The sequence below is a fragment of the Pagrus pagrus genome, assembly GCF_965226575.1.
Source record: "Pagrus pagrus genome assembly, chromosome: 24".
Lineage (NCBI taxonomy): Eukaryota > Metazoa > Chordata > Actinopteri > Spariformes > Sparidae > Pagrus > Pagrus pagrus.
This window is the reverse complement of record NC_140206.1, coordinates 1,451,112-1,471,433: the sequence shown is the minus strand read 5'-3', so window position 1 is coordinate 1,471,433 and position 20,322 is coordinate 1,451,112. Positions and strand designations below refer to the sequence as shown.

General features: G+C 43.7%; 3 protein-coding genes across 19 annotated transcripts in view; 2 read left to right on the top strand and 1 right to left on the bottom strand.

Annotated features, from left to right (window-relative positions):
- Nucleotides 1-77: 77 nt before the first annotated feature.
- Nucleotides 78-10,103, top strand: LOC311253022 (H(+)/Cl(-) exchange transporter 4; the record flags this gene model as incomplete). The annotated part of the gene is made up of 12 exons (XM_084346711.1): nt 78-396; nt 1,131-1,285; nt 1,973-2,072; nt 2,793-2,980; nt 3,346-3,468; nt 3,552-3,758; nt 3,973-4,053; nt 4,489-5,034; nt 5,325-5,511; nt 5,682-6,080; nt 6,161-6,377; nt 7,005-10,103. The coding sequence occupies 12 exons, from the start codon at nt 78-80 to the stop codon at nt 7,093-7,095; spliced, it is 2,613 nt and encodes an 870-aa protein (XP_084202837.1). The 3' UTR covers nt 7,096-10,103.
- Nucleotides 10,104-10,181: 78 nt separating this feature from the next.
- LOC311253023 (high affinity cGMP-specific 3',5'-cyclic phosphodiesterase 9A-like) lies at nt 10,182-20,144 on the bottom strand. 5 transcript variants are annotated; one of them, XM_084346713.1, is made up of 18 exons: nt 19,946-20,144; nt 19,234-19,353; nt 16,544-16,757; nt 15,740-15,889; nt 15,554-15,587; nt 15,371-15,473; nt 15,104-15,217; nt 14,774-14,845; nt 14,507-14,649; nt 14,326-14,385; nt 13,460-13,637; nt 13,063-13,185; nt 12,881-12,973; nt 12,058-12,125; nt 11,869-11,971; nt 11,449-11,553; nt 10,913-11,059; nt 10,182-10,781 (listed from the first exon to the last, which is right to left on the bottom strand). In XM_084346713.1, exons 2-18 carry the CDS (start codon nt 19,246-19,248, stop codon nt 10,686-10,688), a joined length of 1,818 nt encoding a protein of 605 aa, XP_084202839.1. In that variant the 5' UTR covers nt 19,249-19,353; nt 19,946-20,144; the 3' UTR covers nt 10,182-10,685. The 5 variants fall into 5 exon arrangements, with proteins under 5 accessions (XP_084202839.1, XP_084202838.1, XP_084202841.1 ...); XM_084346712.1 differs by lacking the exon at nt 19,946-20,144 and having other exon boundaries at nt 19,234-19,472; XM_084346715.1 differs by lacking the exon at nt 19,946-20,144 and having other exon boundaries at nt 19,216-19,469.
- LOC311253020 (CLIP-associating protein 1-B-like) overlaps nt 18,818-20,322 on the top strand; it is a 37,532-nt gene continuing 36,027 nt past the window's right edge. For all 13 annotated transcript variants that reach the window (XM_084346707.1, XM_084346700.1, XM_084346701.1 and 10 more), the window contains exon 1: nt 18,818-19,030. In XM_084346707.1, coding sequence (XP_084202833.1) covers nt 18,827-19,030 — 204 coding nt within the window. In that variant the 5' untranslated portion in view covers nt 18,818-18,826. The remainder of the gene's footprint in view (nt 19,031-20,322) is intronic.

The following is a 20,322-nucleotide window of genomic DNA, read 5'->3' as shown; positions in this document are numbered from 1 at the left end:
TGTTATTTTTTGATCATTTTTTAATAGATGATCTTTGATTCACATGTATGAATTTTTTTTAACATAGACGATCTTTGATGCCGTGTATAAATTGTTTTTTGTTGTCCTTTCAGCATAGACGATCTTTGAGGCACATGTATGGGTTGTTTTTTTGCACTCATCTGTTCAATAGACGATCTTTGACGCACGCTCGCGGACGCTGTCAGTTGGAACAGGTGCATTGTGGGAAGCAGTCTGACGCTGTCTGCTGTTTGTTTCTGGACATTAAACGCCTCTTTTCTTTTATATTAACGCTAAAATGCGTCACGAGGTCGACATTAAATAAGTTATTGAATCAGAGGAAACATTTTGTAGCTGCGGTCGTGTGGACGGACTGTGAAATGGAGGCTGGTGAAGGTAAAAGACGACTTTATCGAGCTAACTTAGCTAGAAGAGGTGAGGCTAGCTAATGATGCGGATACAGTTAGCTTTAGCAGCTAACGCTCATAAATAAACATGTTAAATGTTTGTTTACTCGCAGATGTTAGTGAGAAATGATCTAATGAAAGACGTGTTTTTATAGATGTGTGGTTGTGAGTGCATCCGAGGAAGACATGATGTAGTTATCAACATGTTTCATGTAAAGCTGATTAAAACTGCGATTAGTTGATTAATTATTTAGTCAGCTGAGCTAATGTCAGAGTGTCTGATCGATAAGAAAACAAAGCTGTGGTGTATGTGACTAAAACGTCAAACAGCCTTAACAATGTGAATTTCTAAAGATGTTCTGTGCTCGATATTGATTTAAAAACATCATATTGCGATTATTTTGGCTGATATTACAATTTCCATGAGCAGGAATGATAACTAACACTTAACAGTTTCCATTGTCACTGAACAAAACTATTATAAAATGATAAATGTAACTATTTCACAGCCAGATTAAGTTTGTCAGATGAATCAGTGATAAGTGATGTAGCTGCAGCCCTACTGCCTCATCCTGTCAGTATTTAGGTGTGTGTTCATCTAAGTTTGTCCTGAAACGATCCTGTAATAATCCCTAAGAACTGAGCTAAACATCCCTGCGACCGCTCATGTGGACAGCCTCTGTATCAGAGTGAACCACACTGATGATCTCTCCCGTCTGCCAGGTGTCAGCAGCTCCACGCCCACAGAGGAGATGAACGGAGCTGGAAACTTGATGGATTTCCTGGACGAGCCGTTTCCTGACGTGGGCACGTATGAAGACTTCCACACCATCGACTGGCTGAGGGAGAAATCCAGAGACACAGACCGCCACCGCAAGGTGTGACCACGGCTTCTCTGCACCTGCATACGTTCACTCTGTTGATGTTTCTTATCTACCTGTTGTTTCCATGCGTCCTGTTAAAGGTGCACTGTGTGGTTTTGCAGAAGAAATTCAAATATTTACAATACTAATGAGGTAATACTACAAACTGTAGAAGTGAATAAACGAGCTGCTCTCAGAGGAAAATAAGGTCCCAGAACACTGTTGGAGCTAGAAGGCAGTAGTCTTACCACAAAACTACAGAGTGCACCTTTAACTTTGTGTGTCTGTCATTTTGATATATGGCGTCATAAATATAAAATGGCGGAGGGAAGGTGCGATGCACCAACCACCTTTTGAGATAACAGTTAAATCTTCTTATTCGCAGACACAGTCAGATAAAACAGAAGAAAAATAAAGTAACCGTGGAGCAACATGTTGGCTCGTACTCTCGTACGCCTGACTTCTCCCCTGATGCCGCCCGTTACAATATGGGCGTTTAACAAGGTTAAGGACGTGGTTTTTATTTAGTAATCTGAGCGATGAAAGTTACTTTAAACATTTCACCCAGAAGATCTGCTGTTTCCAAACAGCTTCTGACTCTTCATATTGTCAGCGACATAAAACTGTCTCGTCATGTTTGAACAGAGTTTTGTCTGTGATTTTAGCCTTCGATCAGCTGATCGATGTGAATGTGTCCACCAGATCACCAGTAAGAGCAAAGAGTCCATCTGGGAGCTGATCAAGAGCCTGCTGGACGCCTGGTCGGGATGGGTGGTGATGCTGCTCATCGGCCTGCTCTCAGGTCAGTCAGGAGGGGCGACGATACGCACCGAAGAGAGTCATGTGAAATATGTTTATTGTTCTGTATTATTGACAACGCTGCTGCTACAGGACGCTTCTTATTTACTTGTTTAGTCACTTCGAGCCGTCAGTTCAGTTCTGCGTTATGACATGAAGGGAGTTTGAACGTCTGCGGTGCGTCGAGCTAAAATGATTTGTTGATTAATGGACTGAAAGAAACATCGTCCGTCCAGCTGCTGAAATGTGAAGATTGACAGTTAATGAAGAATCTTTGAGTTTTGGACTGTTGGTTAATAAAAGAAGACATTTGAAGACGTCACTTTGGGAAACTGTTTTTCAGTTGTTGTTTTTTTTTGGCATATTGTAGACAAAATGATAAATTGATTAATCATGAGGAAAATTGGCGTCTTAATTGATACTGAAAGTTCTCGCCTGCTCACAGTTGGTCGTCTCCAAACCTCAACTTAACCCACAAAGTTGTTTATTAATCTAATCTTTGCCCAAACCTACAGGACACCTGATGAAACATAAAGTTTTGTGTTCTCCTGTAAATCTTTCCCGACTGGCACAGACCGGTCCTGCACCAGTCAGGGTTTGGAGAGCACCTTCTGGTTCATCACTCTCCACTATTAGCAGGAAACATCGGTGCTTAAAGGCTGAAACAGTCTTGTTCTCGTTCAGGACTCTGTCATGGCCGACTGACGTCTCCTGTCGTCTGCAGGTACGCTGGCCGGAGTCATCGACCTGGCCGTGGACTGGATGACGGACCTGAAGGAAGGCGTGTGTCTGTCGGCCTTCTGGTACAGCCACGAGCAGTGCTGCTGGACGTCCAACGAGACGACCTTCGATGACCGAGACAAGTGTCCGCAGTGGCAGAAGTGGGCCGAGCTGATGACGGGCCACGCCGAGGTCAGAGCGGTTGCAACGATTGTTTTCATCGTCGAGTATTTTCTTTGTTAAATGATCAGTTGTTTGGTCTGTAAGTGATGAAAAGTGATCAGAGATGACGTCCTGAAGTGTCTCGTTTGACTCGTCACTGTTGTCAGTTTACAGTTTTAGCGGAAGAAAGAAACCAGAAACTGTAATCTGAGTAATTTTAAGACAAATAAAGTCTCAAACAGATTAATTGATTAATTAAATAGTTGACAACTGATCAATTCGTCGTTGCAGCTCAAGTCGCTGACATCTGAACGTCTTTCTGTGGAGAGCTCCGGTGAGCTGCAGGTTTTTGTTGTATAGATGATATTTTTCCGTGTTTGACTTGGTTCCTTCAGGGAGCCGGAGCGTACGTGTTGAACTACTTCCTGTACGTCCTGTGGGCTCTGCTGTTTTCCTTCCTGGCGGTGTCGCTGGTCCGAGTGTTCGCTCCGTACGCCTGCGGCTCAGGAATCCCAGAGGTGACACCAACACTGGACAGATCAGCTTTTGGGCTGTTTTGCTTCCGTAGTCTTTTTAAAACACCGTGTTTTGTTTCGTGCAGATTAAAACCATCCTCAGCGGCTTCATCATCCGGGGCTACCTGGGGAAATGGACCCTGCTGATCAAGACGGTCACTCTGGTCCTGGCGGTGTCGTCGGGTCTCAGCCTGGGGAAGGAGGGCCCTCTGGTCCACGTGGCCTGCTGCTGCGGAAACCTCTTCTGCAGCCTCTTCTCCAAGTACAGCAAGAACGAGGGCAAGCGCCGAGAGGTACGCTGCTGAGGAGACCTTTGCTCTTCATGTTGTTGAGTTGTCTTCTCACATTATCAAGTTCAAACCAGAGACATTCACAAGTTCCCAAAAGATAACGGCGCGTTTCATTTAGTCTCCTGTCGCTCTAACGTCCAGGAGAACGAGACTGAAAATATTACACTGTGTTTCACTGACTCAATCTGTCGCTGACCTCTGACCTCTGACCTCTCAGGTGTTATCGGCGGCAGCAGCAGCCGGAGTGTCGGTGGCCTTTGGAGCGCCGATCGGAGGAGTTCTGTTCAGCCTGGAAGAGGTTTGTTAAAAAGAGAGCTGCTTTGGTCCGACCGTCATCTGGACGCAGCTCGTCTGCGCAGCGCTCTTAGTAACACACATCTAGATCGCTGCTCTGTAGTCCAGTGAATGACAGGAAAGGAAATGCAGCCATGTCACAGCAGGAGGCTCCAGTTCAGTACGGAGAGAAAATATTCTCATCTAAGGTCTATAACACGCAATAAATGATGAGCGTAAAGTACGATTTTGGTGCTATTGATTAAAAACTAGACATATTAGAGAGTTTTGTGGTTCAGGAGCTCTTGAGGACGCTGTGATCCTCTCGTGCTCTTCTTTTCTCGTGGACTCACTGTGGAGCTGCCTTTGTCTTTTGTCTTTTTGTTTATCTGCATCTTCTCTCCTCCAGCTGCTCCTGATGTTTCTCCTGACGATCACGTGTCCTTTGTCTCTCCTGCAGGTCAGTTACTATTTCCCCCTGAAGACTTTGTGGCGTTCCTTCTTCGCTGCCCTGGTCGCTGCCTTCACGCTGCGCTCCATCAACCCGTTTGGCAACAGCCGCCTGGTGCTGTTCTACGTGGAGTACCACACGCCGTGGTACATGGCCGAGCTCGTCCCGTTCATCCTGCTGGGCGTGTTCGGCGGACTCTGGGGGACTCTCTTCATCCGGGCCAACATCGCCTGGTGCCGGCGGAGGAAGACCACTCAGCTTGGGAAGTACCCGGTCTTGGAGGTCATCGCTGTGACGGGCATCACCGCCGTGCTGGCGTATCCCAACCCGTACACCCGCCGCAGCACCAGCGAGCTCATCTCCGAGCTCTTCAACGACTGCGGCGCTCTGGAGTCGTCGCAGCTCTGCGATTATATCAACAACCCCAACATGAGTCGGCCGGTGGACGACATCCCGGACCGACCGGCGGGGCCCGGGGTCTACAACGCCCTGTGGCAGCTCGCCCTCGCTCTCGTCTTCAAGATCGTCATCACCGTCTTCACCTTCGGCATGAAGGTCAGTACGATGGAGAAGAAGTTTGTTAAGAAAGTCAAAGAAAATAGAAGCGCACCCTTTTTTTTCTAGTAAACTGATAATCGCCGTATTTTAGACTTGAGTAGAAGTTTAGTTCATGCTGAGTTATCTATTCTTTTAATTTCTCTAACTGCAAAGTATCATCGATGGCAGTCTTGTAAATCGATGATAGATTGATGGAAACGTTTGATTTATATGAATTTCATGACCTTGTTCTTTTGTCCGGAGTCAGAATAATCGAGTGACCTGTACTCTTTGTAAATCTCCTGCAGATCCCATCAGGTCTCTTCATCCCCAGCATGGCGGTCGGAGCCATCGCAGGACGGATCGTCGGGATCGCCGTGGAGCAGATGGCGTACCACCACCATGACTGGATCATCTTCAAGAACTGGTGCCGGCCCGGCGCCGACTGTGTGACGCCCGGACTGTACGCCATGGTGGGAGCCGCCGCCTGTCTGGGTGAGTCGACGCGGTGCTACATCGAGTTAACATGAAGAAAATAGTAAACATTGTCCAGATTTATGTCTTCACGCGTCTTTGTGAATTGTTTCTATACAAATAAAGATTGATTGATTGTTTCAGCTGTGACTCTCTCCTGTAATAAAGCAGTTGTGATTGGCTCCCCTCAGGTGGCGTGACGAGGATGACCGTCTCCCTGGTGGTCATCATGTTCGAGCTCACCGGCGGTCTGGAGTACATCGTCCCGCTGATGGCCGCCGCCGTCACCAGCAAGTGGGTGGCGGACGCCTTCGGGAAGGAGGGCATCTACGAGTCGCACATCCAGCTCAACGGCTACCCCTACCTGGACGTCAGGGACGAGTTCACCCACCGCACCCTGGCCACCGACGTGATGCGACCACGCAGGAACGACCCCACTCTGGCCGTCCTCACCCAGGACTCCACCACGGTGGAGGACGTGGAGACGCTCATCAAAGACACCGACTATAACGGCTTCCCGGTGGTCGTGTCCAGAGAGTCGGAGAGGCTCATCGGCTTCGTTCAGCGCCGGGACCTCACCCTCGCCATCAGTGAGTCTGCTAAACCAGTCCTGGGCTGCGTTTCCTAACAGTCTGTTGATGTTTAACGTCTCTCCGCTGTCTGTCTGCAGAAAACGCCCGGCAGAAGCAGGACGGCGTGGTGAGCAGCTCGGTGGTCTACTTCACCGAAGACGCGCCGCAGCTGCCGGCCAGCAACCCGCAGCCGCTGAAGCTGCGACGCATCCTGAACCTCAGCCCCTTCACCGTCACCGACCACACGCCCATGGAGACCGTGGTGGACATCTTCCGCAAGCTCGGCCTCCGTCAGTGTCTCGTCACCAGGAGCGGGTAAGAACCGGACTGCTGCTGCAGCAGGAGCAAAGACTCAAATCAAAAACTTTATTATTTTATGAACGTGACACAAACGTCCGGCATGATTTGATTTGTGAAACAAAGTCAAATCTGATGAATTTGATATTTAATGCAGAAATGATTGTTGCTCTGTTTGGTTATTTAATGACTTAAATGATTTGTTGGTTATCGGCGCCATCTGGTGGCCAAGCCGTATCAATTAAAGATTGGGACAGCGTTGATTAGTTGAATAAAAATTAGTAAGAATTAAATAATCGTGATCTAAACAGACAACGTCAATATGAGCAGCTGATAAACTGTTGTTTTTCTTGTAACAGTTTGGATGTGATGATCTTCGAGAATGAACACTTGTGGTTAACGTATCTTAAAAGTGCTGGATTTTACTCTTAAGACTCTTTGTATCCTGAATTTAATAGATTTTAAGTCGACCAAAGAAAATCAAAAGAGAAATTGACTCATGAGGGTCATTTTTCTGTCTTTCACACGTGCACTTCTGAGAACAGATTTACATCACAGGACATTGTGTACTGACAGAATTGGTAAGTCCGATAGAAGTAGTGACTGTTGGAGTTGAACTTTATCTCCCTCTGTGTTTATCTTCAGGCGTCTCCTGGGCATCATCACCAAGAAGGACGTCCTGCGTCACATGGCTCAAATGATGAACCAGGATCCAGAGTCCATCATGTTTAATTAGAGAGAAGAGCTTTACCTCGCCGACGGTGTAAATAGGTACCGACCGAGTCCCTCCATCCTCCTGACAGGCAAGTCCCACCCTGTAGTGACCACAGCAGCACCGCGAACGCTTTGACCGTAAAGTTTCAACATTTGAGATCAGCTGATTAAGGCGTCTTTTTCTTTCCCATCATCATCTGACAACACGTGCGTAGAGTTTAATGTTCAGAGTGCCAAACTCTGGTTCTGTAGTGTCCACAGCAGCGGTCATTCATTAGTGCTGCTCGCTCAAATAAAACATTTAAAAAGCCTCGCTGAAGGAACGCTGAGGATAAAGATGTGGTCACGTGTAAGGACGCGTGTCGGTTCATTTGGAACTGACGATCTGTCGTAATGTCACAGCGATGATGGCGACGTCAGGAGCTCACTACGACCTGATGTGTCTCTATAAGCTGATCTGTGTTGTTACTAATCCTCACAGGAAGCGGTAAAGGATATCATCTCAGTCAACAAAAGGTGTGTTTGAAAATACTGTTTAACTCAAACAAGAGAGCAACTAATGGTTAGTTTCATTACAATCAGACCTGCCTGTTATTTTCCAGATTAATCCATTCATGGTAAAAGAGTGAAAAATGTTCGTCACAGCTTCTAAAACTCCAGGTCGATGTCTTTAAATGTCCTTTCTGTCGGTCCAACAGCCAAAGATGTCCAGTTAGATATTTAATAAAACATGAGACAATTTACATAATTACTGATATTCTCTCTTTATATTAAAGGAAAACTCAAAATGAAGACGCTGCAGTATGAAACCAGTGTTAGATTCCTCTGATGCAGACTCTGTGAAACATTAAAGTGTTTCTGAGGAAGTTTTTATGTCACGATCATTCCGGCCTAAATAACTCGATAATAATCCTCAAAACTTTAGGCTTAAAACCCTTAAACTGACACTAAAACATCCTGGAATAACTACTAATAATTACTTTATTGCATCACATTAACAACACATCTTCTTTCTGTGACCCTTAAATTCAAAATAAATCAGGAAATCAGTTATAGGACTGTACATCATCGAGCTAGGCGGCTTTTTCTCGTCACTCATGAGAATATTCACAATCATCCGGATGATAGAAATTCACCAGGATAAACTTCTCCTCAGGGTTTGTCCCCCTTAATCCATCAACAATCATGACTTTAAAACAAAATTCATAAAAGTTATGATATTTAGTTGCACCGGCTCCAAAACTGCGGCTCATAGTGGCCGTCTGGAGCCCGTTAAAGGTACAAAACTGTTTCAAACACACCTTTTTATGACGTCTAACAGACAGTGTGCTGAAGAAACACATTAAACTCTGCTCGAGATGAAATCGTCTGTAAGTCCAGAGTTTAAAGGACTCGTCACTTCTGTGTGATCTGGTACTCGAGCGTCATCGATGCTGTAAAGAAATGGGACCACTTGAATCCTGAGATAAACTAACACTGATTTTATTTAAAGAGTTGGGGACTGCAGCACTTTGTGTTTAAGCTAACCGTTGTTTTTTTGTCATGTGTTGCTGCCATATTTATATGAATTCTGCCTGTTAATGTTGATTTTTAAGCGTCAGTGTGTCTCCCTGTTACTTTGACCTGAAGGCACAAACGGTCTGAAACACTACATGTTTGTTTTTACTGAAGCCGAGGACGTTCTTGTCAGAGCTGCGTTTGATTTCTGGTATCTTGTGTCAAAAAGGTTTCGAAGAGCCTTAAAATGTGTGCGATCACGGCGAACTTGGAGAGGAAAATTTATCTTTCTAAGATTTCTGATGCATCGTTGTGAAGTTCAGTGGCTCCTCTGTCAGTTACATTCGATCTCTCACCTCGTGTTACCGCTCATCAAAGTTATATTGATGCATTTTACACAGTTTCAATCTGTGAAAAAGACTCAAAAAGACTTAAATCCATGTCTCCAATCAGTTTTCAGTCCAGAGTAAAGAGAGGAAGGAGCAAACGTGGTTATAAATGTGTGACCCTTTCAGAAATGTGTTATCAGGAGCTGGTTGATAAACTGCAAATCTCTCGATGACATCGTTCAGTGGATGTGTTTCACATTGCGAACCGGTTTGATATAAAAGCCAAATAACTGACCCGACCTGTAATTACTGAATTTGAAATGAATGAAGCCTGATGAGAGGCTGAACTACAGTCCATCAGGACAACTTCTTCTCAAGTTTAACACCAAACTTTATCTAACATCACTAGAGTGCATACCTCCGCCAAGGCCCAACAGTCTAATCCAATATCAAATGAAACATATTCAAGTCTGTTAGATCATCCACGTATGATTCCCCGAGAAATTAACGAAAATTAGTTTGTTTTTCTGGATCTGCACCAGTTTCACATTTTCCAGCTGGTTCTCGGCTCCTGTTACATGAACTGGACTCAATATATTAAGCTAAATATTCCTTCATTCAGAGTCGTGAGTCCGGCGGCTGCAGAACGATCATTAATGAAGGAAAATGATCAAGAAGGAGTCGGAAATGTCTCGTTAGTGTTTCTACACGCAGGTCTGGAAAATGATTTATTATTTCCAGCACTTAAAAATATCAAGATTGCACAAAAAGTAGTTTTTGCGTCCTCGACTGCACATTCATTGTTTTTCTTGTGTCGTGGTTTTTTGTTGTAGTGTAAAATAACCTTGATCGGTCAGAGCTGCTAACAGTTCATTAAAAACTGGAAACTTGGAGGATTTAAGTTTTGTTGTTGAAAAAACACTCCATGTCGTGATCAACTTTCTGTTTTTAAATGCCAAGAGAATGTATTAAAAGATAACTGTCTTGTATATATTGCAGATTTATTGTGAGCATTTTTTAATTTAATTTTGTCTGAAACACACTAATGTTGAGCCCTGGTTACTTTTTATTTTCAACACTAAATATTTATCAGATGCATTACTGGTACACAAAACAGATACTTGCACTTTTGTTTTTTGAATTTGTAAATGAAGTGAATGAAAAATAAACCTTTGAATTTACCTTCAGATGGTGAAGAAACACACTGTTTGGTTTGCTTCTGTTTTAATGTGCACAGTTTACATCGAATACTGAAACCAACAGGAGAGTTCGGACTTTAATCTCAGAATTGAATCACAATGTTTGTCTTTATTGCGTTACATGATAAATATCCTGTTATTTTGAGGTCTGCTCAGAAGCTCATTAAAGCTATGACTGGGTGACAAAATCACATACCACAATATTTTTGTTGACAATATTGTAGGGATGACTTTTGGTACTTTCAGAAAATATGAACACAATGAGATGTTTGATCAATAATCATCAGCAATGTTCAGATACTGACGTGACTTTACTGTGATGAGCCTTTAAAACCAACACTTCTGACATGTATGATATATTATAACGATATAATATGGTGCCGAGCCCTAAAACAAACTATTTCTGCTCGACTTCTTTCGTTGAACTGATTCTCATCGCTGTCAAAAAGCAAAACTCCATTAAAATATCAACAAACGTTAAAACCTGTGAAGTGATACAGCCCTACAAAAATTCAAATGCCTATATTTCAGATGCAGAACACATCCTCAGGCCAGACTGAGTGTTAGTCAGCTCCTCTTCGTCCTCCTCATGTCTTGGTCGTTCCCTCCTCCTCCTCCTTGCCGGCTCTCTCCAGGTCGGAGTAGTACTCCAGGGCCCGGCGCACCGGCTCCAGAATATGTTGCTGCACAACAATGAGACAGCAGAACTTTAGGCCTCAAAAATCTCTGTTCGGCATGTTACGTCAAAAAACTGTTAATACATTAGATCTACTTATAAGAGATACTCTGGCACAAAGCCACAGGGGTAATTTACCTCCAGACACGGGAAGAGCTTGGTGAGCTCGCTGAAGAGCGGCAGGAGGACAAATCGGATGAAGTTGGTCTGAGAGGACGGTTTGGACACTTTGTCTCGGTCCATGAAGGGAGTCACTGGAAGTCCTTTGAGTTTCTCTGTGTCGCTCTGCCGACAGAACCAGAACAAAGGCTGACACGTCGATGAAGGGTTGTACTTGCATTTTAATATACGCCCTTCAATCATTTCAAAGAAACGCTGCTATTGAGCTGAAAAATCAAACCTCGGTGTGGAAAGTTAAAAATTTCCTCGATATCGAATTCAAAACTTTTAAGCAATAGAAAAATAAATGCTAAAGTAGCAAAACGTTAGCAGTTTGGAAACTTTTTGAAATTTTTAGCCTATAAAGACAAAAAAGTACATTTTTAATAATCCCTACATTGTCATTCATGACCAGTTATTTTGCTAAACTGCCATTTTCAAACAGCGACGTTAACCTCAGGTTGACCGCACACTGTCACCTCCTGTATATTGACCAGTGATCTGAGAGTAGAGACCTGGTTGAAGAACTCCTGCAGCAGACAGTCCAGCCACGGCTCGGCCACCTCCATCGGCCTCGCCTCGTTGGAGATGTCGCTCACCTTGACCATGATCTTCATCAGCTGGAAACAGAATAAGAGTCACTGGTAAGTTTTTCTTGGTCATTTGATGTTCCTTGTCATACATGCTTTTATTTTTCCTGGTTACCGTTACAGTCGTTACAAGCCAGAGTCTTATTTTATTGTGTTGTTATTTAGTGTATTTCATTTTAGACTTCTCATTGCCTGATATTGATTAAAGTCAGAATTCTCAGAAAATAGATGTGTGGCAGTAAAATAGGACACAAAAGGAGTTTGGAAGTTTTTGCTGTTTTAGGTGAAGACAGAAAATGAAAGTTGTTTTAAAGTCTAAAATTAATCTAGTGTGTATTTCTTTACCACTTCCTTGTGGTCCTTGTTGGTGAAGTCGAACACCGGCTGCATGACTTTGAACTTGTTGAGGATCTCGTTGTGTCTCGCCATGTCAGTGGCCAGAATACACCTAAAAATGGAAATATTTTTTAAACTGAAGAAACAAAACATCTTCCACGTGGATGAAGGGAACGAGGATTTGAGCTGAGGTCTTACTTGATCATCCCTCCTCGGATCTGTTTGTACTGCTCGGAGGTCAGGTTCTTCAGGATGTTGCACTCTGGCTGCAAAGAAAGTCATTTTACAACATTTTAATGTGTTTCATCAGAAACGTCCAATAGTGTTTTTTATTTAACTGCTTGAATATCTGCAGGGTAAAATGTTTGATGACCATTTTATTGTATTTGCTTCAAAGAAGTTTCAGTACCTTTGCATTCAAAAATCAGTTGTTTTAGGTGTCATCAAGAGAATAATTGTCAAAAACTGAACATTTTCTCTCAAACATTGATGTATTTATGATCTTAAATCATGTTTCTAATCAAAAACAGCAGGTAGAAACTTGTGGTGTCCACAGGGATCCATTCTTGGAACCCTTTTGTTCCTTATGTTCATCTACGTTTCTATGACTTTTTGCAGATGACACCATCTTGTTTCACAGAGATTTTACTGCACTTTTTTCTGACAAAAATGCAGATTAATTCAAAACTCCCATTGGCTTGAAATGAAGATGTAAAGTGTTGGTAAATGTCATTTTGTGACATTTACTGCTGAAAACAAAAGTTAATTTACATCAATTTTCATTTGAAACAACTTTTTACCTTTCAGGTCTCATCAAAAAGATTTTTGGTGTTTTTACTGTTTTTGAAAAATTGATTCAGAAAAAATATTTGTTTAGATTTCATTTACTTTATCAGTACAGTACGTCACTTTGTTCATTGCAAATGTTTGCTTTCGAGAATGGTATTACGATCCTTCGTTGCTCCTCTGTTTTCTGGACATTCAGTCACACTCGGGATTTTTTAATTTCTCTTTTTTTTACCTTGGACAGGATGCCGAACGCCACCGCACAGTGGTGGTTTTCCAGGGGGGAAATGTCGTTGTAGCGAAGAGCTAAGTCAGTCCGAGCATTGATCTGCGTGAAATTTAAAGAGAACACACAGTTTAAGAATAAACAAACCCAGATTATGAGACAAACAGATGAGATAATGGCAGTGAGGTGACCTGGTAGACGTTGTTGTAGCCGGGGTGGTCGAGGTCGTGGCACAGTGCCGAGGTCAACATAATCAACACGTCGATTCTTGATAATTTACTCCTGAGGTCCGTGAGCCAGATCAGCCCGTACATCTGAGGAAGAAGAACAAAAGAAAAACACCAGAATACAGCTTCATTTCCACATAATTGCACTGTTCTGTTAACCTGCAAAGTGTCGCAGGAGTGGACATTTTGTTACCGACTGTTTTAGAAACACTGCAGTCTAGTGGAAGTAAATGTCTTTCATTCTAATTTCTATAAAAGCGAAATACTCAAGTGAAGTTCAAGTACCTCAAAGTTGTACTTGCGTACAGTACTTGAGTAAATATACTTAGTTACATTACTGACTCCTTCCTCCTGTTCGTACCATCTGAGTGACGCAGAAGCAGTGCCTGAAGTTGTGGAAGGGGATGCTGTTGTAGTGGCAGTACACCTCAAACAGGAAGTTCTGCAGGACTTCCAGCTCGATGTGGAACGCCGTCAGGAAGTCCAGGTCGGTGAACATCACCTGGAGGAGCACCAGCATCTCCGCCTCCTCCCACTGCCTGGTGACAACCCCAGAAGCAGGTGTGAGAGGAGTGTATGGGTGTCTGAGCGCGTGAAGACATCAGTAAGTCTTGATAACTTAAAAATCAGATAAACGATTCTTCATTTAGACTGAACGGACGCAGCAACTGTACCCCGCAGCTTCGTCATAATAACTAGAATCTTATTATTTCTTGGTAGTTGGTAAGGATTGATGTCTCTCACTCTCTAAAGACAGAATGAATCTGACCTCAGAACGAATTCATAGCTGAAAAGCCCAATTTTACAGGTTCCTTAATATAAACAGACAAATCCAGTCTCAAATCTGATGCCTGAATTCTTACAGTACATTTTGACGTTAGAGGTCAAAAGTCCCGGAGACTGCTGCAGGGTCTTTTGAGCAAACTCATGTTCAGCGATAAGGAGGGTGAGGGTTAGGTAGTCTTTATTTAAATTGATAAAGTTTAAGACGTCAAGCTGCTCATAGAGTCCAGGTCAGTAAGTTTGCTGAAATTATATTTGATGGAAAAGTAAAGCAGTGTGTCATCTGCATAAAAGAAAATACTTCATTTAAAAGGCCCAATAAAGCAAATATAACTGGGCCAAGAATAGAACCAAACCTCCATCCATAATAGATAATAGTCCTATTGTCAGTCTTAGACAATAAAGGCTCTTATAAGCCACTGTATTAACATTGTTTGTACTCACCAGTTGTTAAAAATTGGAGTTTTCAGGTGCTCTCGCACTTCTTCTGTCACCTGCAGTGAGCTGCAGCAACACACAAAGGACAATAATGTGCTTTACACTTTGTCATCTTTGAGTTCTTTTGAGAATTAAAACAGGTTATAATTCTGAGATTAAAGTCAGAATTCTGTGACGCCGAAGTCACCTCATGTTGATGAACTTCCTGCGGACTTGATGGCGCTCCTCCTCCACGCTCAGCTGAGGAGTTCTGGGTTTCGGGGGGAACTTGGAGGGCTGCTGCTCGCTGCCGTCCTTGAACAGACCCATCCAGCTCAGGTGCACCACACTCTGACGGGAGAGAAATTAAACTTCATTGTTACTGGAAAACTCTTACCTACACTGTGTATATTTCATGTCTATCCTGCTCTAGCTCTTTTCTAAAATACTTGAACATGTATTTGGGCGTATGCACCCAGTGAGCAGCTTTAATAGGAATGAATGAGCTGCCATCTTGAAATGTGTCCTCATCCATGGGCAGAGCCAGCTATCAAGTCAGCAAAAGAAAACACAAGACGAGAACTGAGCTTTATTAATACAAATACTCACACACAGTCATAATTGTTGAGAAGTAAAGTTGAAATTATTTTATCTCAATTTAAACTCATGTTTGACTTTCTGATCATTTTGACTTCAACAATTGTGACTATCTCATTATTATGACTTTTTATAATTTCAACTTTTTGTAAACTCATATTTTTGATCTTTTAGCTCATATTTTTGACATTTAAAGAAAATGAGACACCTGAAGTGTGACTGTGGGGACGTGTGGCCTCCACTTGGCTCTGGCTGACTTCATATAAAGCAGTGTGTCTTGTGCGTTATCTCTGCTGCTGCAGGTTTGAAATGTGCTAACTCCCTGAAAATATTCACAAATTGAGTTTTAATGACATTGATTGAGGTTGAATGTTCGTGTCCTGCGGCTCCAGCAGCTTTTATCCACGTCTTCCTCAGGAGACCAGAACAAACTGTCCCTGACAGCTGATGTCTTCGTAGGATTAGAGACACGAACCTCCAGCTTCCTCTTGAAGGACTCCACCTGGCTCTTCAGCTCACAGATGATGTCGGGAGTCTTCCCCACGTCTTCGATCACTTTGCTCTCCAGGTGATGCAGCCTGAAGACGGAGACAGGACACAGCAGTGAGTCCTTCTCACCCAGACGCTTTACAACATCACCTTTACAGGACGCACTCACCTGTACTCCATGTTGTCCAGCTCTGTCGGCACACCTGCACATGGACAAACAAACACAACCAAGATTTACCATCTTTAGGGGTCCGAGGTTTCCAAAACATCACAACGTTCATGACGCAGCTCTGAAACGAAGATTTTCTTTACAAAATGGACTCTTAGATTTTGGAAACAGCTCTGCAGCCCTCACTCTTTAGATCCGACGCCACCACCTCCAGCCGGTAGAACGAGTCCTCGCTGTTGGCCTCCAGCTGGGGGGAGATGTTCACCACGCCGCCGTTGGTGTTGTACATCTTCAGGATGTGGTGCGGCCCCGCCTCCGCCGCCGCCCGGAACAGATCTGTCAGACGGAGGGTTCAGGACACGTCAGGACTGTGAGACGATCAACGATTAGTGGACAGAGTAAATAAATCCTGAGAGAACGTCATCAAGACACAGTTCAGATCAGAGCTGCGACGATCAATCGATGAGGGAACTATTCTGATCATCTGATTCCAGCTGGTCACATGAGAACATTTTCTGTTTTCTTTCCTCCATGACAGTAAAGTGAACTGGATAACTGGATTAGAATAACTTCAAAATGGCTGACTTCCTGTTTGGTTGAGGTCATGGCACCAAAAGGCTATACAGTAGTTTCATACATCCATCGCTCTGTGATAATAGAAATGATGTAAACTGGTTCAGATGTTTCTCCACTGACAGTTTGGTCTCACATCCTTAAATCCACCTGTCTTCTTACTGTCGTCTCTAAAGGTCGAGGGCCTCGCTGTCACGTGGTTCAGAGTCCTTAAACCTGAGCAGCTGTCAGAGCCACATGGAGGTCGGCCTCATCCACAGAACCCGCGGGAACATTCATGAGCATGAAATGATCCGACTACACAGCAGTGACGCCTTCACGCGAGACCGGATTCACCGTTTGAATGAAACATCAGTGGTCACGTAGTTTAAATCATTTACATCTGATGTCTTTAAAGCGAGCGGTCGTCCGTCTTACCTTTGACATCAGCAGCAGAGCAGTCGGCTCCAAACTCGGCCTGCTCCAGCCGCCCGTTCACCATGAAATGAATGATTTTTGTCGTCATCCCAGAGCCCGGTGGGACATGACCCGCTTCCACAGAGAATACTGGACCTCTTGACACCGACTCCTTCAGTCTGTAGAGGACCACCTGCAGCTGACAGACAGCCCTCCCCTTTTCTGATGTGTCGTACTGAGCAGAGGGAAAACAAGACGGGAACCATGACACAAGAAAATCTGAAAAATGAACAGACAAAGAGCTCAAAAGATCAGAAATACGTACAGATTTTAAACTTCTTTATTACTTTTTTCATATATTTGAGCAAAACTGAACATGAACTCGATGAAGGAGGGAACACTGCCACTCCACTCCAACTATACAGTCTGTGATATTAAACGCACAATAAATCCTCATTAAACAAAAAGCTTCTTCTGGCTCCAAAAAACAAGATGGCGACGACTGTAAGGACAAAAAACAGAGAAAACTCCTGAAGCTGCGAATTAATGTTCACATCGTTTCTTCTTTACATGCAAACTAAAACACACAACAGCCTGTTTTTCCTCTTTTTCTGTTTTGCACAATATATTTTCATTGTTATTGTGTTTATATGTATGTGTGTGTATTTCATGAATCCATCATGTCTTTTAGTCACTTCAGTTTTCTTTTCAGAAACAGGAATTAAAAAACAAAAACACGAGTTGCCGTTTGATTTTTCATCTTAAAATCCAAAAGTTTTAATTGAAATTCACTGTTTTTTTATTTTTCGTGGTCAATAGAGATGAGCAAAATCTAAAATATGGTCTGATTTGGGTTTTAGTTATTTCTTAAAAGTCAAGATTTATATTTTCTCTGGAAAACAGATGATGACACGAGTCTTGTTGAATGTGACGTCTGAAAAACAGTCAGGTAAAATACAGTAAGTGAGAAATTTACTCACATGTGACCTGTCATTTTTCTGAATTTTAAGATGTTTTCTGAAATTTTCAATGAAGTTCTGTTTATTTTTTTGAAGTTTTTGAGAACTTAAAGGAAAAATCAGCTCAAATTAAAACAGTCATATTTTTTTCTTACAAGAAGTTTTCTGATTTTTTTTTATGGAATCTTGTTGAGGATGATTTCAACTATAACTTAACAAAATGTTAAGTTATTTAATTGCAGTTTTTGAGGAAATTAAAGGAAAAGTCAGCTCAAATTATAGCAGACCATTTATAATTTCCTCTAATTTGACCAGTTTTTCTTTCTTCTTTTAAAGATTCTTGCTGTATTTGCACTGACTCGTGTTCACGGTGACTCGGACTGTGATCATGTTAAATTTTGAGTTATTTCACTTGACAGTTTTTGAGGAAATTAAAGGAACAGTCAGCTCAAATGATCGCGCTCTGCTGCGGGGGGAGGTGCAGTTCTCAGCTCTGCCGGCAGGTGTCGTCGTTCTGCGGCTCCCCTCACTGCAGACTGTACGGCGGCTGCCGTGGGACACGTTGTGATTTTCTCCAGTTAATAATCATTTTGTCCTCTTTAATCCGGCGGACTGGGTCCAGAACGGGCAGCGGACGGTTTCTGACGTTAAAATGGCGTCAGGATCAACCGACAGGACTCTTAACTGCCGTGACGCGACGAGCTCCCGCCGGGCTGGGATGTGAAGTAACGGTACTTCGTGGCCGGAGGCAGCATCGCCACTTTTTTTTCTGGGAACCGTTCAGTCCATCCGGTGAGCGGATCTATAACCGGCCACTGATCGATAACTCATCAGTTAACCCGCTGTGAACAGGTGAGTGACGTCAGAGCTGTCACCGTGGCCGTAGGGAACTTAGCGAGCTAACTAACTTAGCCCGCCGAGCTAACGCTGAACCAACTGTGTTTTGCTAGTAGCGAGCTAGTGTGCTAGCTCGGCAGCTAACGGCTACATGAACTGTTTTGACATTTAGTTCGCGTTAAGTCACTTAACGGCCGGTTAGCTCCGCTCAAAGCAGCATTAGCGTGTTTAATTCAGCTCGTATGAAACACACGTCGGTAAAATGGCCGTTCGCTCCTCGTGTTGATGTGCTGCTGTGAAACTTGGTGTTTTCTTCTGAAATGTCGCTGCAGGAGAATGAAGTGCTGCGTTCACTGCAGCCCTCCACCGCAGGACATCACGGTGCTCATCACGGTGCTCTCCCCGGCTCACTCAGCACCGGCAGCCGCCTCGTAGAGACCGCAGCTGATACAACCAGGTCAGCCTGACGGGAAGGCCAGCTGGAAGTCTGACTGAGTTTCCTGCAGCCATGGAGGAGGAGGTGGTGGGCATGGAGTACGTGCTGGAGCAGGTGATGCAGAAGGACCTGGGGAGGAGGCTCCAGGTGGGCCCGGAGGTCATAGAGCTCATCCTGGACGAGGACAAGTCCCCCGAGCTGGAGCAGGACCAGAGCCTGCTGGACAGGACGGTGGACGCGGTGGCCAGCTCCTGGGTCAACTCCAGCAACTTCAAGGTGAGACACGTCCCTGTCAGCTGGACAGGTCGACTGTCCCTCAGACACACCCACTGAGCAGAGACATGTCCAAGAGACGTCCACAATCATGAAGTTCAGAGTTTACAAAGAGCTTTGACAATCAAGCAACTCAGGAAGACAATATTGCAGATTAACAGTCAACAGTAGAGACAGAAGATGCAAACCTGTGAATATCAGCCGACCTGAAGCTGATCCATCCTCAGTCCTCCCTGTAGCTTCTGCTGTAAAAACCTTTAATTTTGAGCTCTTCAGACGTCTGAAACTGAAGTTTAATCTTCATCACTTGGACATCAGCAGTGAACCTTGGAAAGACGTGTAAAAAAAGACGTCACAAAACTTGAATTCTTCGTCTTCTGGATAAGTTTCTGCTCAGTGGCTGTTAGATTAACTTGTTCGAGAGCCTCAGGGAAAAATACTGGGAATATTGTGAAAGATATTCCGACTCATGATTCGTGGGAATGATTATTTTTTTGCATCACAAGTTTCATTTTGATTGCAAATAACTATAAAATCATGACGACGTGACGTTTGTTCTCATGTTTTCTCACGTCTGGAGATTCTGGGGCTGATGCAGCTTTCTATATCAGGAAGTGAAAATACTTCTGTGTTTATATTTATACACAGGTTATATACATAAACACACTGTTTCTATAGGGATGCACGATATATATCAGAACAGCTCCCAAATTGAGGCCGTGGTGAGATTGTTTCCTCGACGACTGAATTATAAATCTCGTTCTTTATTTGGGGAAAAATTTGTGAAGTTGAGCATCAAGGAAAGCTTAAATTGCCAGATTTTTGAATGGAGTTTGGTGTGAGGGAGCAGATGAGACTGAGTGGAGCTCATCAAAAGGACACACAGCTGCACACACACTCACACACACATATACTTACACGTCCAATCATATAGCTGCTTCCTGCGCTGCCCTGGAAACGCAGCGTCCTCCGGTCTGGTTGGTATCTGCGGCTCTGTAATGGGGACGAGGCTCCCAGGCGAACGTGGCGGCGGCTCTGAGCTTAATTTACCAGCACCATTAGCCCAGTTTCTGTCCCAGCGGGGGGGGGGACATCTCTTCAGGATGTGGAGATGAGTTTGTGTGAGTGGCTGGTGGTAGTAAAACCCTTCAGATGTGTGGACAGCTGCTTCGTGGTGGTTCTCGTTAATTGATTGACGAGCAGTGAGCAGTCAGACAGGCTGTGAATTAATGGATCAATACAGGCTGGTGGTAGAAGTGGACATGTACATCAGAGGCTCCTTAACGATCACATTA

What these genes read in the sequence shown, in the direction of transcription:
- LOC311253023 (XM_084346713.1), bottom strand. An exon ending in CTGGACAACATGGAGTACAG is followed by an intron (nt 15,474 to 15,553) that starts GTGAGTGCGTCC and finishes CTCCGTCTTCAG; the next exon opens with GCTGCATCACCTGGAGAGCA. An exon ending in ATCCGAGGAGGGATGATCAA is followed by an intron (nt 11,972 to 12,057) that starts GTAAGACCTCAG and finishes TTCCATTTTTAG; the next exon opens with GTGTATTCTGGCCACTGACA.